Here is an 18,257-nt window from a genome sequence, read left to right on the forward strand (position 1 = left end):
CGCATGCGCAGCGAGGCCGGGGCGGCGCTGTTGCGCATGCGCGCTGCCCCTGTGCGGGGCGGGCGCTGCCGGGAGGCGGGCAGAGGACGATGGAGGCGCGCAGGGTCCGCCGGCCCCGCGTACCGCCCGGGAGCAGCCGCGGCCGCCGCCACCACCGCCGGGGCCGACGCGCCGGCCTCTGAGGGAGCGGGGTGGGGACGCTCCGCCGGACGGGGAGCAGCCGGGGTGAGTCGCGGGCGGTTGTGCTGAGGGGGAGTCCCCGGGGGAGCTCGGCCGTGCCAAGCGGCTGTCCAGGGGAACCCCGGTTCGAGTCCCCGGTGCGCTTCTCTGCGGCGACAGGGCCCGGGGTGGAGCGGCCCGGCCGCTGGTGCCAGGCGGGGCGGGAACCGCGGCGGCCGCATCCCCGGCGGCTGGTCCGGCCGGCCTGCCCCTGAGGCACCGGGGAGCGCGGGCTGGCGGTCCCGCCGCGGGGCGCGGGGGCGCCGGCAAAGCCGCGGCTCTGTGCCCCCCAGTGAGAGCCCTGAGCCCGGACATCTCCGTAGGGGACAACAGGTAAACCCACCTCACCTGGCCCGCCATCTCCCTGCTCACATACCCAGTGTGTGGGATCCACCTCCTCGTTTGTTTGAACATCCACGCTTGTGGTTAAAGGGACGGTGATATTAATGTTATTACGTTATTAATGGTTACTAATACCTGTTCTTTGGAATCTTACGTGTGTCAGCATTTCCGAAGCAGAAGGGTTAACAAATGGACTTGTTTTCCCTGGATATTAAACATGTGACAGTCAGACTGTCTGGTTTTTAGTAGAAATAGCACTGGAGTATGTAATCGAAAAACACGCTACTAAACTTCAACCGCGGTCAGACCGCTACGTTTCGATATGAAATATTATTTTGGTTCTTGTTTCCTCAGGCACACTAGAATATGAAGTTCTAAACTAACCGAAGAAGGGAGGTTTGTCAAGCCCACACAGTTGTTCCTTCTTTTTTTGGCTGAGAGAAGGTTTAGTGCTTTAAGGATGGAGTCAGAGGGGTATAACCTCTATTGAAGTGCTTTTTTCAGCAAAATATAATAATAAAAAGTCTCCATAGAATTACGTGATGAAACAAACGGGTCTGTAGCAAAGGGGCAAGTGGCATCATTTTTGGATATAGCATCTTCCTCTTCTGCCCCAGTACAAGATGGAGTTTTGAATGGCTGATGTGATTTCTAAGAAATGAGTAGAAATGCTGCAGTCTCGAAGGCGTTTTAAAAGTGGTGTGAGTATTTGGTCAGGGTGACCCCGCAGTAATCGAATAATCGCGACCATCTGAGGCAATGCTTTTGAGAGGAAAAAGTTTGTTACAAAATAACACAAGCATGCTTATTTAAGAAAAAAAATCTAAACTGCTTGATGGTTTGCAGCCTTGTGCTTCTCGTGTAGCTGTTTGCAGTGAAAGATCCTATTTCCTTGCATGCTATTCAGTGCAATCAAACAGTGGAGAAGGTGGCTTTGCAAGGTGCAGACGCACATAACTCTTACTTGGCCACCTGGATGTGAATTACGTAGAAACAAAAGCTTAGAATTGTGTTACCATCAGAGAAATATAGTATTAAATGTTAATACTGTCTCAATAGTCCTTCATTCTGAACATCTAAATACTTTTACTGAAACCAGAGCAGCCTTTTTGCTAGTTTGTTAATATGTGCCTAAATTTTTTGGATGCAATCCTGGAAGCTGCTCAGTGATAGTTTTGTCCTTATGTCAGATCTGCTTATTTAATAGAGGTCTTGTGAGGGAATGTTAATTAAACAGTAAGCTGTAGCTAAAACATCCTGAGTTGGAAAGTATTACATGGAAGGAATAGCAAGTTCTTAGGCTGTATTTAGTACGTCTGCACACCGTCTTACTCCCAGTTTTGTGCTAATCTGATTTTCCTGACTGGCAGCATCTGTCAGATGAAAATACTTCAAACAAAGTCTGGCGTCTCTGGAGTCAGAATGGTGGTAGTTAGATGATGGTTTAAAGAACAAACCATTTAAGGACCTTCCTCATGCACACACAGGAGCTGGGAGACCCTTTCCAGTCAGAGATACCCAATATCTCGTTTGTGTAGCTGGTTCAGAAACCAGCCAGAGATGTCTTAATGAACCTTGGTGAGGTTGTGATAAAAGCTAGTACAAATGAAAACAATTTATATTGGATCAGGTTTTACATATGTGCTTGCATAATCAGAGTAATTATGTGCGTTAATCAACTGGCACAAAATTTATATCAAGCTTAAGGTTGTCTGAATATGGAGTTACATTTTTCTAATTTTAGTTGTAAAAAATTACGAAGGTTTTGCAATTGCTATTTCCCAAGTCACGGCCACAGGTGATACTGAGCAATGAGTAACCAAGAGCTAAACATTGATATCTTTGCAAGTGCAGGGTCTTATAAATTATTAATGGCTGGCAGCAATTGTACCTCTCTGCAGTGGTCTTTAGGGTAAGCGTGATCTATACTAGGAGCAAGAGTATTTTCTAATTTGATTAGGTGGTGGTTCTGTGTCATTTAGTAATGAGCCAGCACTCATTCTAAAATTACAACTCCATTTTATTGACGCTTTTGTTATCTAAAAGTTTGGATGCTATGAGATAAAGGATCTATAAAATTACAGAGCTTGTCATCCTCTGGTACCTTTACAGCCAGATATCGTTACTCTGTGGGTGTTTTCCAGAGCCGTGTCCTCTGTAATGGTTATAACGAAGTTACGCTCCATTCTCTGCAGGGTATGGCTTCTTCCTACTTGCTTCAAATAACGATGAGAACTTACATAGGGGATTTCTAGCACTTTTGGGGAAGGAGGGTTATTTCAAGTTTGGGTTTGGTTTTTCTTTTACTTCTACAAACTTGCCGTCTAGCCAGCTGTTTGTGCTGATTATTTGTGGAATACTGCACATTTGTCCTGATTTTGTCTTGTTTGTTTTGGACCATCTCCCCAGTTTGTCACAAATGATTTAAGAACTTTGGTATCGGCCTCCAACTTGTTTTTGGCTCTGTTCAGCTTGCTATTCGTCTCGTTTTTGCGAAGAGCTAAAGTTTGTTATCTCTATTGCATTATTTTTTTTGCTCACTTTGACGGGGTTTCTTCTATTTTAGCTTAGAGTATTTTGGTTTTATTTATTTAATATATGTGTCGTCCAATAGACTTTATTGTTGATTCCTTGGGAAGTATGTAAAGCTTTTCTTCCTTTTCCGTATTGAAAATAAATTTATTTTATCCCGTATATAACCGGAGACGTGAATCTGTGCTGGCCTTGAGACAACCTTGTATTGAGCCTCTTCTAAACCTGGGAACATACATGTTTTAATTCTGGTCTGTGAACGTGGTGTTTAAAACTCACCCTGTTAGCTTTGCTAATAACTGAGATTTTTCCTCTCCCAATCCCCTTTCTCCTGGTGTTTTTCCACAGGAATTGAATTTCTCTCTCGCTGAGGCTCCTTCACTTCCAGTATGGAGATGAATCGAGACAAACTGTGTCCCGGTAAGGCTGACGTGAGCTCCGATTCTGCGTATCATTGCTCAACGTGTCATGATGATGAGGAGTGGAGCAATACGAGCCGGGGACGAGCGAAGTCACGAAGTTTGTCTGCTTCACCAGCCCTGGGAAGCACCAAGGAATTCCGGTATGGCTCTTGCTCCTTCCTTTCCTTGCTACCTTTAAGAATATCTATTTTTAAAATTATCCAGATTTTAATTTTCGCTTCTCTTTTTACGTAACTGTAGTCTTGCAGCTGTGACAAGTGATGAAAAGAGAAATAAAAATGGTGTGTCATTGTAATAAATAGAGAGATACATGGCTATTGAATTATTCTATTGTGGTCCATGCTGTGCAAAGAGCTTCATTTTCTGAAGTGGCCATGTGGGTGGTCATCTCTGAACTGACTTGCATGTAAATATGTTCTGGCCGTTGTGAGACCTGCCTTGTGTTTCGGTGCTACGTGGTGGATCTTACAAGTGGGATTTTTTTAGATACTTCAGCAACTTTCTATACGTGCATATACAACTTTAGCAAGATAGAACATTACTCGTATAAAAGCTTAGAGGGTTATCGTTTATAAGCCGATAAACACAAAATATTAATTTTCAAATGTAAGGAGCTCATTGTGCGCAGGTACTCAGCTCCCAGGGGTTTGGGGCAGGTTTGGACTTTGGATGCTCTGATGTTTGTTCTATTTCAGCCCAGCTGTACGTACCTTCCAGAAGTAAAATATACACATATTTGTACTGAGCGGTGTTAATTCATAGCTCGGTAGTAGCTCAGGTCACAAGAAAGGAACAGGTTTGTTCTTGGTTCCAGATCTTTAACTAGTTGGCAGAACTTTTACCTCTTGCTCAACAAGCTGCTCTTACGGGGTTCTTAAAACGCACTTCAGAAGGTTGTGAGTGCAGAGTGAAGGGAGAGGGTTGAAGGCGGGGGCAGCCTAAGAGCAGAGCTGTCAAAACGCGCATCTGCAGCGTTCGTGCTCTCAAAAAAGAGTCAATCGACACCAGAGACACTTGTGCAATGTGTTACCAATGCTCTAGGTAGAGCTCTAGTGCTGGTCGTTAAGAAGCTGCGTGTTCAGGTTGTGTGGTAGTGTGAGGCAGCACGGGGTAAGTTTGTGCTCGCAGGTTTGTTCCCGGTGCAGAAAACACCCACTTCGCTTTGAGCCAAGTTTCTAATCCAGCTGCTCTCGTCATGTGGGCGGCTTGGGGAGGACTTTTGATTTTGTGATCTTTGTTCCCATTGTAAATATTGCAAAAAAGACAGTCATTTGTGAGAGCCTTGGGTGGAGCAAGAAGTAGGAGGTGATCTTGCCAAGGTGTTATTTAACTGCCCCTATGTAAAGTGTAATTGTTCACAAGCAATAGAGACTTAACCATTCCTTTGCACATATTGGTACACACATTCATCTCTAATTATGTCAGTCCTCGCTCATTTTTCTGTTTTAATATAAATAAGGTAAACGTTATAAAACACCTAGTAATAATCTTATCTGACTGGATTAGACATGCCTGGGTTTATAGATGAAAAAAAATATTTGGAAAACAAAAATCACTTTGGTGTGTTCAATGTAGCAAATTAAATACTCACTTTCATTATTGGAATTCAGATGTTACACACGCATATTTTGTTAGATATGGGACAATAAGATGTTGCTATTATTCCTTAATAATATATTTTTAATCTGTTGTCTGGTTTTGATTTTTATTAGATTTCTGAATGTTTTGTAAGTATTAAGAGTGAGTCATCAGGCTGGTCTGAGCTACTTTATAATACACACAATAGAAGGCAGTGCAGTCATGATTTGTAACTGCCAAGCAGTAGGTCAGTTACCAGTTCCTGTGGTAATTGAATTAAGCACAGGAAAGGCATATTTCCCCCTTCTTTTTAATGGAATAATTCGAGCAGCATTTACATAATGTTCCAGCAGTTCCATGACTTGAGTAAGTTTTATTCCTGTGTGGAGATTTGCTGAAGGAGGTGGGAGGGCCACAAGGCAGAACAGTTCTGACTTGCTCAGATAATCTCATCCTAGAGCCAGGGGTAATCCTGTCTGGCGGGTGGGATTGCAGTTTGGGGGTGAATGACATTTTGGAGCTCTCGTCTGTTTGAAGATGAAGATCATCTTAGGTCTTTTTACATAAATAAATGGAAAAAAGGAGCATTTTTTTTCTAGCTCTTGGTTGTCTCTACCTGCCTTAATCTCAGCCCTTGGTAACCAGAAAAAATGATTATGGTTAGTGAAAGCTCTGCTCAAATAGCCAGTCAAGATCCTGGGTTCTGTTTGTTTGTGGGTGTGGAAAGAGACGGGGACTGTTTTAAATGTAACCTGTAAAAGGCAAATGTGGGTAATGGGGAAAAAAACCAACCAAAAAACCAAGGGGACCCAACCTAGTATGTAATAAAATGAACTAAAGCCTGGTACTGCAGATATATATCTCCATATACCTTAGAACTGGAGGATTTGCATTCTATTAATTTATTGAGTGCAAAGACTAAAACAGCAAGAAAGTGTTTCAGTGATCAGGCCACCGTTTCTGTTGCTTGATCGCCAAGAAAAGCAGAAGGTGTTGTCTTGGTGGTGGAGATTTCATGGGAAGTGCTTGTCAAGACTTACACTGAGCAGCCTCGTTTGGACGCGTTACTGTAACTTACCGAGACGAAGAGCACACATTAAGCTATTTTATGTGTATTTATACCAGGTGTAACCACCCTGCGTGTCCTGTTCTAAGATTATGTGCCCTTAGGTAAGATGTAGTGCTTCAGGAAATATAGAAAAGAAAAGTATCGTGGTCATGGTGTCTGCAGCAGAGACGCTGGTGTCGTTTAGGAACTGATGCAGACTAATCCTTTACACCTGCTGGTGACACAAGTGACAGTCATTGCAGGTTTGTTTGGCTGAGGACATGGCCTGAAAACAAGGGTCTTGGGCTCACTTTGGTGTGTGTGTGCTCAGTTGTTCGCTTGCTCGTTGTCAGCAAAAACTAACGTGTGCCAAAATATTATGGAAGCGAAAGTGCTTACACTATATAAACAAAAGCCCTGGCTTATGTTTTGTATTTTAATTAATTGCCTAGTGCAACTGTTTCGGAGAAGTGGTTTTGTTGGTTGGGGAGCTAATTATACCCTGTTTGTCATCACATTCTTTTACTTATTGGTTATATTTTGTGTCTCTTTTTAGGAGAACACGCTCCTTGCATGGACCATGCCCAGTGACCACATTCGGACCAAAGGCCTGTATGCTGCAAAATCCCAAAACGATTATGTAAGTACCTGTGAAATGAATGGTATTATGCTTATTCTATAAAATAAGTTTGCTTTGCCATTATTCACCCGTTAATCAGCGTTGTTTGCATTTTACATGATATTTAGAGACGTTCATGTTGCTTGATGGCCAGCGTGGGGGCATTGCCAGAACTGGCCGGCTGTTTTTGTCACACTTTGCCCAGTGTGAGAGAGTGGATGGCACTGCTGAGCTGTATTCTCAAGTAGAACCTCGTTACACGTGCAGGAGCTTGATCTGCATGTTGAAAGCTATCATATGGTTTGAATGTCATTGGTTTTTTTCTCCCAAGGGATGGTAGGACATACCAGTATTTCTATGTATGGCTTTACAGTGGTTTTGCTGGTTGGAGTGCTTGCTGCAAGCTTTCAAGGTCCCTTCCAGTCCCTGACATTCTGTGATTCTGTAATTGGCAGTGAACTTGCTATGTGTATTAAACACCCTTATAGCGATCTCATTCTGAAACAGCAAAGCTATTAGTAGCATTTTGTTTGTTTCCTCAACTTGTAATATGTAATGATCAGTGTTTCTGAATGACGGAGGAACCCGAATTTTCATGGACAGCACAAGGACAGGCGGAGCAGCGGTTCTGTGTGCTGTGTAATCTGCGACAGCCTCTCCCGCTCTGGGGTTACGTGCTTGAGCTGGTAGCTTGGATTTTTGTATTTCATCTATGGCGCTTTACGTGTGTAAATACCATTAAGGCAAGTTTGCTTTTAGACTGCTGATTGATTTAATGTGAAAATAAGGGTTGGTTTCTGCTTTGCAGGCATATAAACGTTATAATTTTGTAGGTTGGATGGTATAAAAAGGTAGCTTTTTACCCCGTGTATTATATACTCACTAAATGGTGATTTGACTTGGTCAGATGAGGAATCTCAGAGTTCCACAGATTAGCCACGTTAGTGGCCCCTATTTTTGTCTTTTTAAAAAGTTTTATTTCATGACTCTTTCAGTTAAATGTAAAGTGTTTGAATCAGGTGTTTATTGCCCGTATCTGTACCTGGCCAGCAACAGCCTCAGAACAGGCTGGAGCAGCCTGACTTTTCCTCCCAAGGTGTGGCAGAAGTCTCGCAGTTTACAGTAAATCTGAACTTCCTTATTCTGGCTGCAGGTTGTGAAGTTGCCGGGGGTGCCGCGGTTCTTGCAAAGCCCAGCCCGGCTGTGGGATCGTGCTCCTCCCCGTGGGCTGGACCAGCTGCATCCTTATAAGCGCAGGGTCCAGGTCCCTGCGGGCGGTGCTGAGCACAGGCGGCGTGCGGGAACAATCTGCTTTGCGTGTTCAGAATAGCTGGGGAGAAACGGGTCATGGGAGGAAAACGGGCTGTTTGAAGAACGAATTGTAAATGACTGTTCTTACAATACCTGAGGTTTTTGGTGCGGCTTCTAAAACCAAGCAAGACCTTTTTGTTTCGGTTTTTCTTCTCTACGGTCAGTGATATTGTTAAACTCCCTTCACTGGAATTGTTTTTATGTATGAACATGAGTTAGCGAAGGTCTGCAAGTGCTGGTGGTTGTATTGAAAAACCTGCTTTCCGAAGACTGTTATGCAGGATGAGCGGATGAGCTGAATAACTCTTCAGTGAAAACAGAAACAGGTGCTTGTGTTGCGGAGGAAAGGGGAGGCGAAATACCTGGTTTGAAACTCTTGAAATGGGGCTTTTCTTTGGAAATCTGGCCTTTGAAGATCTGCAATAAAGGATTTTTTTGCAAAGCCGCACGGCTTTTTGTTTGGACTGATTGAAATACTTCACCGGGAAGAAAACAATCATAAAGAATGTTTGCTTTTGAGATATCAGCTTAATAATAAGTGATAAAAGCCTCAGCCTCTATTTTTTTTTGGTGAGCTGTTGCGTTTGCCCGACTTGAGGAAAGAAACATGAAGATCTTAAAGCGTGTTACGAATAACTTTTCATTTTGTAGAACTACATGGAGCTGGTGAGTGTGGTTGAAACAGGCAGCCTGCCTGTTGTTCGAGTGGAGTCCGTGTTAGTCTGTTAGTTCTAGATTTACTCAGAGCAAGCCAGCACTGCAATCTTTAGTTCTTGGCCAGATTTCGATGGTAGCCTGGTCGTCTGGAAATGGTTTTGGGGGTGGTTTTATATTCAGTTTAGCTACTGGTTGGTCATAGCCATCTCAGATTCATGGCGATGGTTGGGATTGTGTGTGGTGTCTTCAAAACTGCCTTATACTCTACTTATATGTAGAATGTAGGCACTTTGGAAAGTAAAATGAGCAGGTAATTCCACCTCCAGCAGCATCATCTGTTTTATTTTAACCCTTGAAGTGCTAAATCCAAATCTCTTTGTAAATTGGGCTTGTTCAGCATTTATCCTAATCTGCTTTGCTTTATGGATTATACCTATATGGATTATACCTATATGGATTATACCTATATGGAAAAGGATGGGATGCTCGTAATACGCGAAACACAACCAGGAGTTATGTAGCTTGGAAGCAGCTGTAAATGAAGAATGAAAATACAGCAGTGTGTTCCCAAATCAGCTACAACATGGGGTTTCTGTCAGTGAGCACTCTTGAAAGCTGCAAAATTAGTTTTGTACCTATGCTTAGTTCTTGAGGTTCCCAAGCCTTAGAATGCTGTCCTGCCAACAGGCAGACACTCATTTAAAAACGCTTTAAAAGTGTATTTTTCCTATTAATTTACAGTAGTAGTTGTGCTGCTCTAAGCAAATAAACGTGTTTGGGGATCAACACTAAAACGAAATTAATGTATAGATTAGGGTTTTAAAGACATTTAGCACAGAAGTTCGGTATGCGAACACCTGTAGTGTTTGCCTCGCTGTTGTAGTGGAATTGTAGTGCACAGGTTCCTGAGCCCTTTACCCATGAGGTTTATGATGGGCATTCCCAGAGTAACACCGTCCGGTTTTCTGTCCTCCAGGCACATTCAGGATCCAGCAAGCCAGCGGTTGACGTGGAACAAACCTCCCAAGAGCGTCCTCGTTATTAAAAAGATCCGTGATGCCAGTCTGCTGCAGCCTTTCAAAGAGCTCTGTGTGTATCTTACCGAGGTAACGACATCTACATTCCATTTTCTAACAAAATTAAACATTTTCCATCCAAGCTGGTTTCAGTTCCTGATTCTGTGCAGTGTGTGGAATTGTAAAGTGCGAACAAATCGTTTCACCTGTTGCCACTGGAAGCCGTAAAACTTGTTTCAGAGCTTAAGATCAGTACTTAAGTACAGAGCTTAAAAAGACAAATCCAAACTTCCCTTCATTCTGTTTGCAGTTCTATTATGACAGGGGGTGGGATAGAAGAAGCTTAATCTTTTAAGCCTTGAACAACCGTAGCAATGCGACTCCATCATGTAATCTGTATTCCAAAGTTTAGTTTAATTTATTAGATGGTCTGTGCATGCTGCGAAATTCTCATTAGAATTAGACCACACAAAATGAAAATGAAATGCCACAACCAAGAGATGTAGCCCACTTCTGTAAAACATTAGTCGTGTGTTCTAAACTGCTGCAAATTATGGGGAGAGTCAAATATTTTGTCATTTTAAGAGGCTGTTAACAAGCTTATCTTACCTTTCTTAAGGAGAACAACATGATAGTGTATGTGGAAAAAAAGGTATTGGAAGACCCTGCTATAGCTAATGATGATAATTTTGGACCAGTGAAGAAGAAATTCTGCACCTTCAGAGAAGGTACGGTAAGAATTCCTTGAAAGTAAAATTGAAGTGTATGCCCTGTTTGTCTTGGTGTTTCCTTAGGCCTTGGGTTAGGTTTGTTACCTTAACGTGTTTTTGTTGTTACATCTTAGTTGTGTTTTGATATTTGTGAGTGAATGATGGCGTGCTGCACTTAATTTATGGTAGGAAGTTAAGGCTGTTGATAAAACTTAATGAAAATCTTGTATTTCAATATTGCTTCTAGATTATGATGATATCTCCAATCAGATAGACTTTATCATATGCCTGGGAGGAGATGGGACCTTACTTTATGCTTCCTCGCTTTTCCAGGTTGGTCTTTGTGGGAAATGGACTTACAGAGCTCTTTTGTTTTTGAAGTACTTGGTGGTTGTGGGGTTTTCATTTTGTCTATGTGTTTTTCCTTTGTTATTGAGGAGAACATTTGTCCTTTGCTGTTCATTCCTTTTTTCTTTCTTTATCAAGCCTATACCTTTTGAAAATAATGTATGTAATGCGTTGTTTTTATTATGCTCAGTTGACATCAATAGTCAAAATATTTACAGGCAATCAGTTGAAGTATGAATTGCTTTTATTCAGTAGCTTTTAAATTCTTTTCTTTATTGATAGGGTAGTGTCCCTCCCGTTATGGCTTTTCATCTGGGATCCCTTGGATTTCTTACTCCATTTAATTTTGAGAATTTTCAGTCCCAAGTCACTCAGGTTATAGAAGGTAAATTTAAGGGGACAAGGTGTGGTGCTTCTTTTCGTGACGTTTTCTGTAGCTTTTTCCAAGCCTAGTACATTTTCTTAACTAACTCATTTAGGTTGTCCCGTAAGATCGAGTCACAAGAACTGTATACTGAACTAACAAAAGTATCGCATTGACCCATTTAGTGCTGCTTTCTGTGCTGTTCTGTAAAGGAAAACGGCTGAGAAACAATTCTGGCCTGCCTGGAGTAAAAAAGTAAAGTGGGTTTTGAGCTTTAACCAAATGTAGACGATTATCTTGTGACTGAAATTGGGAATGTTGAATGCGTGGGCAATAGACGGATGGCATTTCGTAGTTTGCTAGTCATACAGGGCTTTGCTTGCTATCCTGCCATAGCTTTTTTGTACTTTCCCTTCTGTTTCGCTTGCAGGCAATGCAGCGCTCGTTCTGCGGAGCAGGCTCAAGGTGAAGGTGGTGAAAGAGCACAGGGAGAAAACCACGGTGCAAAATGGGATAGAAGAGAACGGAGTAGTGTCGGCAAATATAGAGAAAGAAGTGGGCAAGCAAATTATGCAATATCAGGTCAGAGCGCAAAACAAGCAGAAAACCACTAATGTGCAGTTTGTAAATTGCTTTGTGTTTGTTTTATTATGACTTTCCCCTTTTCACTAGATTACTTCCATTAGCCCGGTAGTGTGGAATAGATGCATGTTGCTCTAATCCACAAGGTGTGCAGATTGCTGACAGAAGACGCAGAGCGGGCAGAGTTACTGAACGTCTTCTTTGTCTCTGTCTGCTCCGCCGGGCGCTGTCCCAAGGAGCCCCGTGCCCCTGAGGCCCCAGAGGCAGGCGGGACATTGGAGGAGTTTGCCTGGGTTGGTGAGGACTGGTTAGGGAGCAGTTAGGCAATCTGGACACCCATAAATCCATGGGTCCGGATGGGATGCACCCACGGGTGCTGAGGGAGCTGGCTGAGGTCAGAGCTGGACCGCTCTCCATCATCTTTGCCAAGTCTTGGGAAACGAGAGAGGTGCCCAAGGACTGGAGGAAAGCAAATGTCACTCCAGTCTTCAAAAAGGGCAAGAAGGAGGACCCGCCTGGACACCTTCCTGTGTAACCTCATCTGGGTGTTCCTGCTCCATGGGGGGATTGCACTGGGTGAGCTTTCCAGGGCCCTTCAACCCCTGACATTCTGGGATTCTGTAAATAATGAAGAGCTGTACATCATTACTTTCTGTAATCGTAAGTGTTAATATTGTACTTTTCTGTAGTAATATTTTCCTTTTATTTTGAAAACAAAGTAGTAGGTCTAAAGCGGGCTGTCCCAAAGATTTTTTTTACAAGTGACAAAAACCCCATGCACTTTACGAGTAAGCACCTTCTGGAAATAATTCTTAACAAAACCACTTCAGCTGGCACTTGATAAGACAGAAGTACAGAGTCTAATTTGAAAAATTCCTGCTGGTCTAGTACCTGCCCAAGGTCTGGAAAGCATGTTTTGGCTTGTGATTCATGACGTTGCCAAGTCAGCAATAGCAGACGGGTGTGTGATATTTGATGTCTTGACAGGTCCTAAATGAAGTCGTAGTGGATCGTGGTCCTTCTTCTTACCTTTCCAACGTAGACGTCTTTCTCAATGGACACCTGATAACAACAGTGCAAGGAGACGGTGAGTCTGCTGCTCGAGTTCAGTTGCCTGTCAGCTCATGTGTAGATTTGCTATTTTACTGGAGGATTTTCTCACGTGGAATTTGCTGAAGGCCTAAGATCTCAAATAATGCATGACTGTAGTGCTAACGTTGGTGAAATTGTTGCTCCTTTCACAGGGGTCATTGTCTCCACGCCGACTGGTAGCACAGCCTACGCAGCTGCAGCAGGAGCGTCTATGATCCACCCAAACGTCCCTGCGATCATGATCACCCCCATCTGCCCCCACTCCTTGTCTTTCAGACCTATTGTTGTTCCTGCCGGCGTGGAACTCAAGGTTCACTTCTGTTTTGTTGGTTTTCTTTCCGAGTTAAAGACTTTTGTAATGACAACATGAACGTGACCAGAGCGGGAGAGGTTGGGAAATGCTGCGTGTCTCCTGCATCCTTTCGTTTGCAGGAGGACCAGATCAAATCTGAAGAATGCAGATTTGTTTTAAATAATCCCCCCGCTAGCAGGATACTTTACACCGCTTCCTGCTGGGCTGTAGTTGTGCAGCATTCTGCAAAACGGGAACGCATACTTTGACATTCTGATTAATACAATTTCACATCATTTCTGCTGAAGTGTACGTAAACCAGTGGTGTTCATGATTTTTCAGATCATGCTCTCCCCAGACGCCAGGAACACAGCGTGGGTTTCCTTTGACGGAAGGAAGAGGCAGGAAATATGCCATGGAGACAGGTCAAGTCTTTTTTTGATTGTAGCATCTCTCTATAAGTATAGAAAATACTGATTTGTGTGCTTCTCTCATTCTGTTTAGGCTGTCTAAAGGGTTGCTGGCAGGGAAGAGGCAAGCTTTTATAAAACCTAACATGTCTCACAGCACAAACCCCTAAAAGTATTTAGTTTCTAACATGAGTATTTTAGCAGGTGACATGTTAAAACAAAAACACGTGACCATTGCGTGCTTGGCAAGGAAGACGGACTCGACTTTAGAAAAACTTGTAAATCTAACGTAAAGAGAAATCTTAGGAGTCTGAGAAGACGCAAAGCTGGTTTACCAACAGGAGTTGCGTGTGAGCGGTGGCTGTGAACCGTGCCGCATGGTTTAAACTCTGTTATCTCAGTGGCTGGTTGTGGTCACTTGCGATGCTGTTTATTGCCGTGAGGGAGCAGAATGCGGCGTGTGAAGTTTCCTCACGTTTTACATGCAAAATGTGCTGGCTTGTCCTAATGGGAGGTGATTTAAGGCAACCGTGTGATATATGATTGATAGACTTGCTGTTCAGGGTGAATTCTTTTTTCTCTTGGCCCATACAAGCTGCCAGGAAGGAGAATGTATAGCTGGTGTGACGCTTCATTTGAGCTGAAATACAATTTCATCTCAGGTTGAAAGATCCGTAGAACAGATCAGGAGACCAGTAACGATTCAAACATAGGATTTGGCCCTTTCTTAGATTCTGGGCTCCGTAGTGCTGTTACATTTTCCTTAGTCCTGGTGTTGCTGGTGTGACGACCAGCACCAGACTGCCGGACATCATGGGGTGGGTTCAGTGTTCTCAGTGTTAACAAACGCTGTCCACAGCGCATCTGTTTGCAATTCCAAGCCCTGTGTTCCCTCTTTAGATGATCCTGCAGGCTTGGTTATTGCTTGATTATGGAAACTTGTTGTTGTAGTGAACTGGCTGATCATAGCCCTGTGTTAGCCGGTGAATAGATGTTTTTGGTAATTGTTTTAAGTTGCTCTTCACTGCCCTTGGCTGACCAGGGTATTCCTGTCGTTGCAGTATTAGCATCACTACCTCTTGCTATCCCCTTCCTTCCATCTGTTTCCGAGATCCTGTGAGCGACTGGTTTGAAAGCTTGGCCGAGTGTTTACACTGGAATGTTCGGAAGAAGCAAAACAACTTTGCTGTTGAAGAAGAGGAATTCTGAGTGTCTGCGTCTCACGAGACTGGTGGGAATGGAGAGTGGCGGTGTCCCTCCTGTACGCTTGGGTGTTCAAGATTTTGGCTGACAAGTGCGGTCACCATCAGGCATATATAATGATGATAGTTTATATCTGTCTGATCTGCTGATGTCTGGAAATTATTGTGCTACTTCCTGCCCGCCCAGGGTAGGAATGGAAGAAATTAGGCTCTGGTTGTTGTAATTTGAATTTCCTTTCAATGAGCAATGTGAAAATGGATGATTTCTGATTGGTATTGCCAACACATCTGTAGATTTGATTGTAACCTGTAACTTACCGATAACATGGTAGGCTGAATGTAGATACATAATAGAAAAGTGGCAGTAGAAAAATGGCATTAAAATAGTCTGTTTAATTTGGTATATTTGCAATTCGATTTAAGGCTGCAATGCATATAAAGGCTCTAAGAGCAGCTCCTCTTTGTTAGCTTCAACACGTCCTGCCCAGAACAGCTCCCCATGAAGCGCTTAACGTGCTTTCTCCTTGCGAATGTGACGCACTGTGAAGAAACACTCATGAAGAATGTTTTTTATGACTAGATGGAACTAGTAAAAAAAAAATATATTATATTTTTTTAATATACATGTATATATCTTATGGCCATTTGCCCAGTGTGTGACCCTTGGCTGTCATCACTGTGTGAATACCCCCAGGTAGCTCGGGTGAGCGTTGCCGTGGGCTGAGCTGGTGAGTACGGTGATCTCCAGTTATGTGGCTGCTTTGGGGCTCCACAGGCCCTGTCGGTGGCAACATCAATCTGTTGCTTTTTCTTTTCCTTAATTTTGTTGGATTCTCTGGAATAAACGGTAGCGTTGGAGACTATAAAGTGAAAAAAAGAGCGTTCAAGAAGAATCTGGACTTTGATTACTACTCCATTGTCTAGTTCCGCTATTGTCTTGAAGGAAAGAATGTCCTCTGGCAGGCCCTGCATGCCCTGGGCGTCCAGAGGCGCCTTCCAGCTGTGCTGCCGAGCGACACGGAGCAGCAACGGTGCCTTCAGCACACGCAAGATCTTCTAAGTCTCCTATTTACATTTTTAAGATGCTTTCAAATGTTTCTAACTTCTCTATGTACATATTTTACTGTCTGTGCTTTTATGAAAGAAAAAACAAACAAAACCCAACAAAAAACCTGGTTGGGGAAAAAAAAGGGTTTGTACTGTACTTCAACTGAAAAATATCAAAGCGACGTATAATGTTTACATTTCTGTTCTCTGTGGTGCAGTCTCGTGGTCACACTATCCAAGCTTTAGCAGTTGCAAAGTCTTGCTGCATTGGTCGTTAAAGGAGTGGACGTTATCTGCTAAATTTAAGACCGTAGCGTAATATTGTGGAGGAACTAATTTACTGATTAAGGTGGGTTGTCCTTGAGAGTGGACGGAGAAGCTCTTGAACTCGTCATGGTTGTCTTACGTAGTTTATATGGTCCAAAGTGGTAATGGGAAACGTATCCATTTCCAAACTCTGCCCGACCTGTTTCCTCTGGTGGTTTAGATAACGTCTCTTCCATTTTGGGTGCTGCCCTAGTCTGTCTAATTTTATTAAATCCAGGTGAGAGCACTTTTCCATAAAAGAAAAGCAAATTCTTGCTTAATGATACAAATCACAATGAAAATGTGTCAATATAAATGAATACTCAGTTTGTAAATTTTGTAAAATAGAATACAGCTTTGATTTGGTCTAAATAGACAAACTTTGTGGTATCTTGGAGAATATCCAGAGAGCTTTGGGTTTTTATCTTTCACTTGAATTGGAAGTAATTGTTTATTACTGTTTTGAAGCTGCTTACGGGTTTCCCAGGGGGAGTATCCAGTTATTTAATAACTGTTGACTCTTTGAACTGTAGAAGTGTCAGACTTTTTGCTTTGAAGCTCTTATTTAAACATGCAATAACTGAGAAGAGGTACCGGGCGTCGCGCCGTGTAAATGTGGTGTTAAGTGAAAAAGAAGCGGAATGCGAGGCATGCGAGGAAGTGGAATTTGCTTTGCGGAGGGGAGGCGAAATGATTCATGAGCCTTATCTAGTATTTTTTGTAAAGGTAAAACTATATTCAGCACTTTTTATTTATGCTTTTTATAATAGCAAATCTATTCTTGACTAAATCGCCGAGTTTTAATTTCCAGAGTGCATCGTTTATGAGATCTGTAATCAGGATTTACCGAACTCCTTCCTCTAGATTAGATCCGGATCAGTGCTTGTGTTTAAACGTATCACGTTCTGCAGTTGCGTTCCTGCCTTTGAGCTGTTGCGGTTTTGCTTGTACGACTGTTGACTGTTCCCGCTTGACAACAGCCCGACGTGGATCGGCGAGAGCTCCGGGACCGGCTGCAGGCAAGGAGGTCACCTCCCGCCTCCGGGCTTTGCTTTTCCTTCCAAACCCGCCTTGATTCGAGTTGTACCGGCTGCTTTACATCCAAACGCAGCCCGAGTTGTGTTAATGCGCTACAAATTTATCTGACGGTACAAAGTCACTTTCCAAGGCCTTTAGTCCACAAGCGGGCTGGGGAGCTTTAAACAGCTCTCGAGTTATTTAACTGCTTAGAGCGTGGGGAACTGCAGGAGAAAAAGTCGCACAGACTCGGGTTTATTGGCAGGAAAAGCTCGTTTCGCTGATGTAGCTTACTCAGAGTAACTTGTTTGAACTGTACTAGTAACATAGGTTTTGCTGATTGAGACCAGCGTCTCTAATACACGGCTTTGTAAGTGTCACTGTAGCTACAAATCCATTCTCAAAGGGCCAAAATGGAAGCTTGGAAATGAATTTTTTTAATTTTAAAGTTATTCTCTAATAGAGAGTTTCAGAAGTTTTGACAACTGATGTAGTGCGGAATAAAAGAGGAAAAATCCTGTTACATATTGTTAACGCTTTGACAACTTGTTTTAAATATTGTTGAAAACAAATCTTTTTCAATCCTTTCAATAAAATCTTTTTGTAAAGTTGGACTTGCAAAGCAGCATTTTGACTGTTGAGAACATGAAATGAAGCAGTTACGTGCTTGGAAGATGAATGTCCAGGGTGGGCGCTGCCACGTGGGGCAGCAGCACCTTTGCGCAGGAATGTACCAAAGGCTTGTTTGAATGTGCCTGACACCGGCGTTTCTCAGACGTTTCAAACTAAAAGCTGGATTTGCTGTGCAAGTGGAAACAAATCTTCTGTACGACTAATTGGGCCACGTTAACCACCTTTTGAATGCCCAAGAGTAGAAAAAATGAGGGGAAAACAATATATAAGGGCAATAAACTGAGATAACCTCAGATAATAAGGATACTTAGTAAGTTTAGGTTGAAAATATAGTTTAAATGCCCGTTGTGTCCCTGCCTTTGTATGTGGCATGGGAAATAAGATGGATCAAAGAAGGGGAAATGTTTGGGTATTTATCAGGTGTTACGTAAAGAATTCACACAAATTACCTAAAATTGAAATCTTTTACTCATCATCCTGAGTAAAACTTGCAAAACGCTTTTGAGGGGA

The 18,257-nt window shown here is 42.9% G+C and overlaps 1 protein-coding gene across 2 annotated transcripts; it reads left to right on the forward strand.

Moving 5' to 3' along the window:
• Positions 1-59: 59 nt before the first annotated feature.
• NADK (NAD kinase) lies at positions 60-17,736 on the forward strand. 2 transcript variants are annotated; one of them, XM_065037417.1, is made up of 12 exons: positions 60-225; positions 3,442-3,655; positions 6,698-6,781; positions 9,705-9,834; positions 10,364-10,472; positions 10,702-10,787; positions 11,085-11,187; positions 11,597-11,748; positions 12,736-12,835; positions 12,993-13,150; positions 13,475-13,557; positions 14,604-17,736. In XM_065037417.1, the coding sequence occupies exons 2-12, from the start codon at positions 3,483-3,485 to the stop codon at positions 14,749-14,751; spliced, it is 1,326 nt and encodes a 441-aa protein (XP_064893489.1). In that variant the 5' UTR covers positions 60-225; positions 3,442-3,482; the 3' UTR covers positions 14,752-17,736. The 2 variants fall into 2 exon arrangements, with proteins under 2 accessions (XP_064893489.1, XP_064893490.1); XM_065037418.1 differs by lacking the exons at positions 60-225; positions 3,442-3,655; positions 6,698-6,781 and adding an exon at positions 8,021-8,737.
• The last annotated feature ends 521 nt before the right edge of the window (positions 17,737-18,257 follow it).

Source organism: Columba livia, chromosome 21, assembly GCF_036013475.1.
Source record: "Columba livia isolate bColLiv1 breed racing homer chromosome 21, bColLiv1.pat.W.v2, whole genome shotgun sequence".
NCBI classification, from domain to species: domain Eukaryota; kingdom Metazoa; phylum Chordata; class Aves; order Columbiformes; family Columbidae; genus Columba; species Columba livia.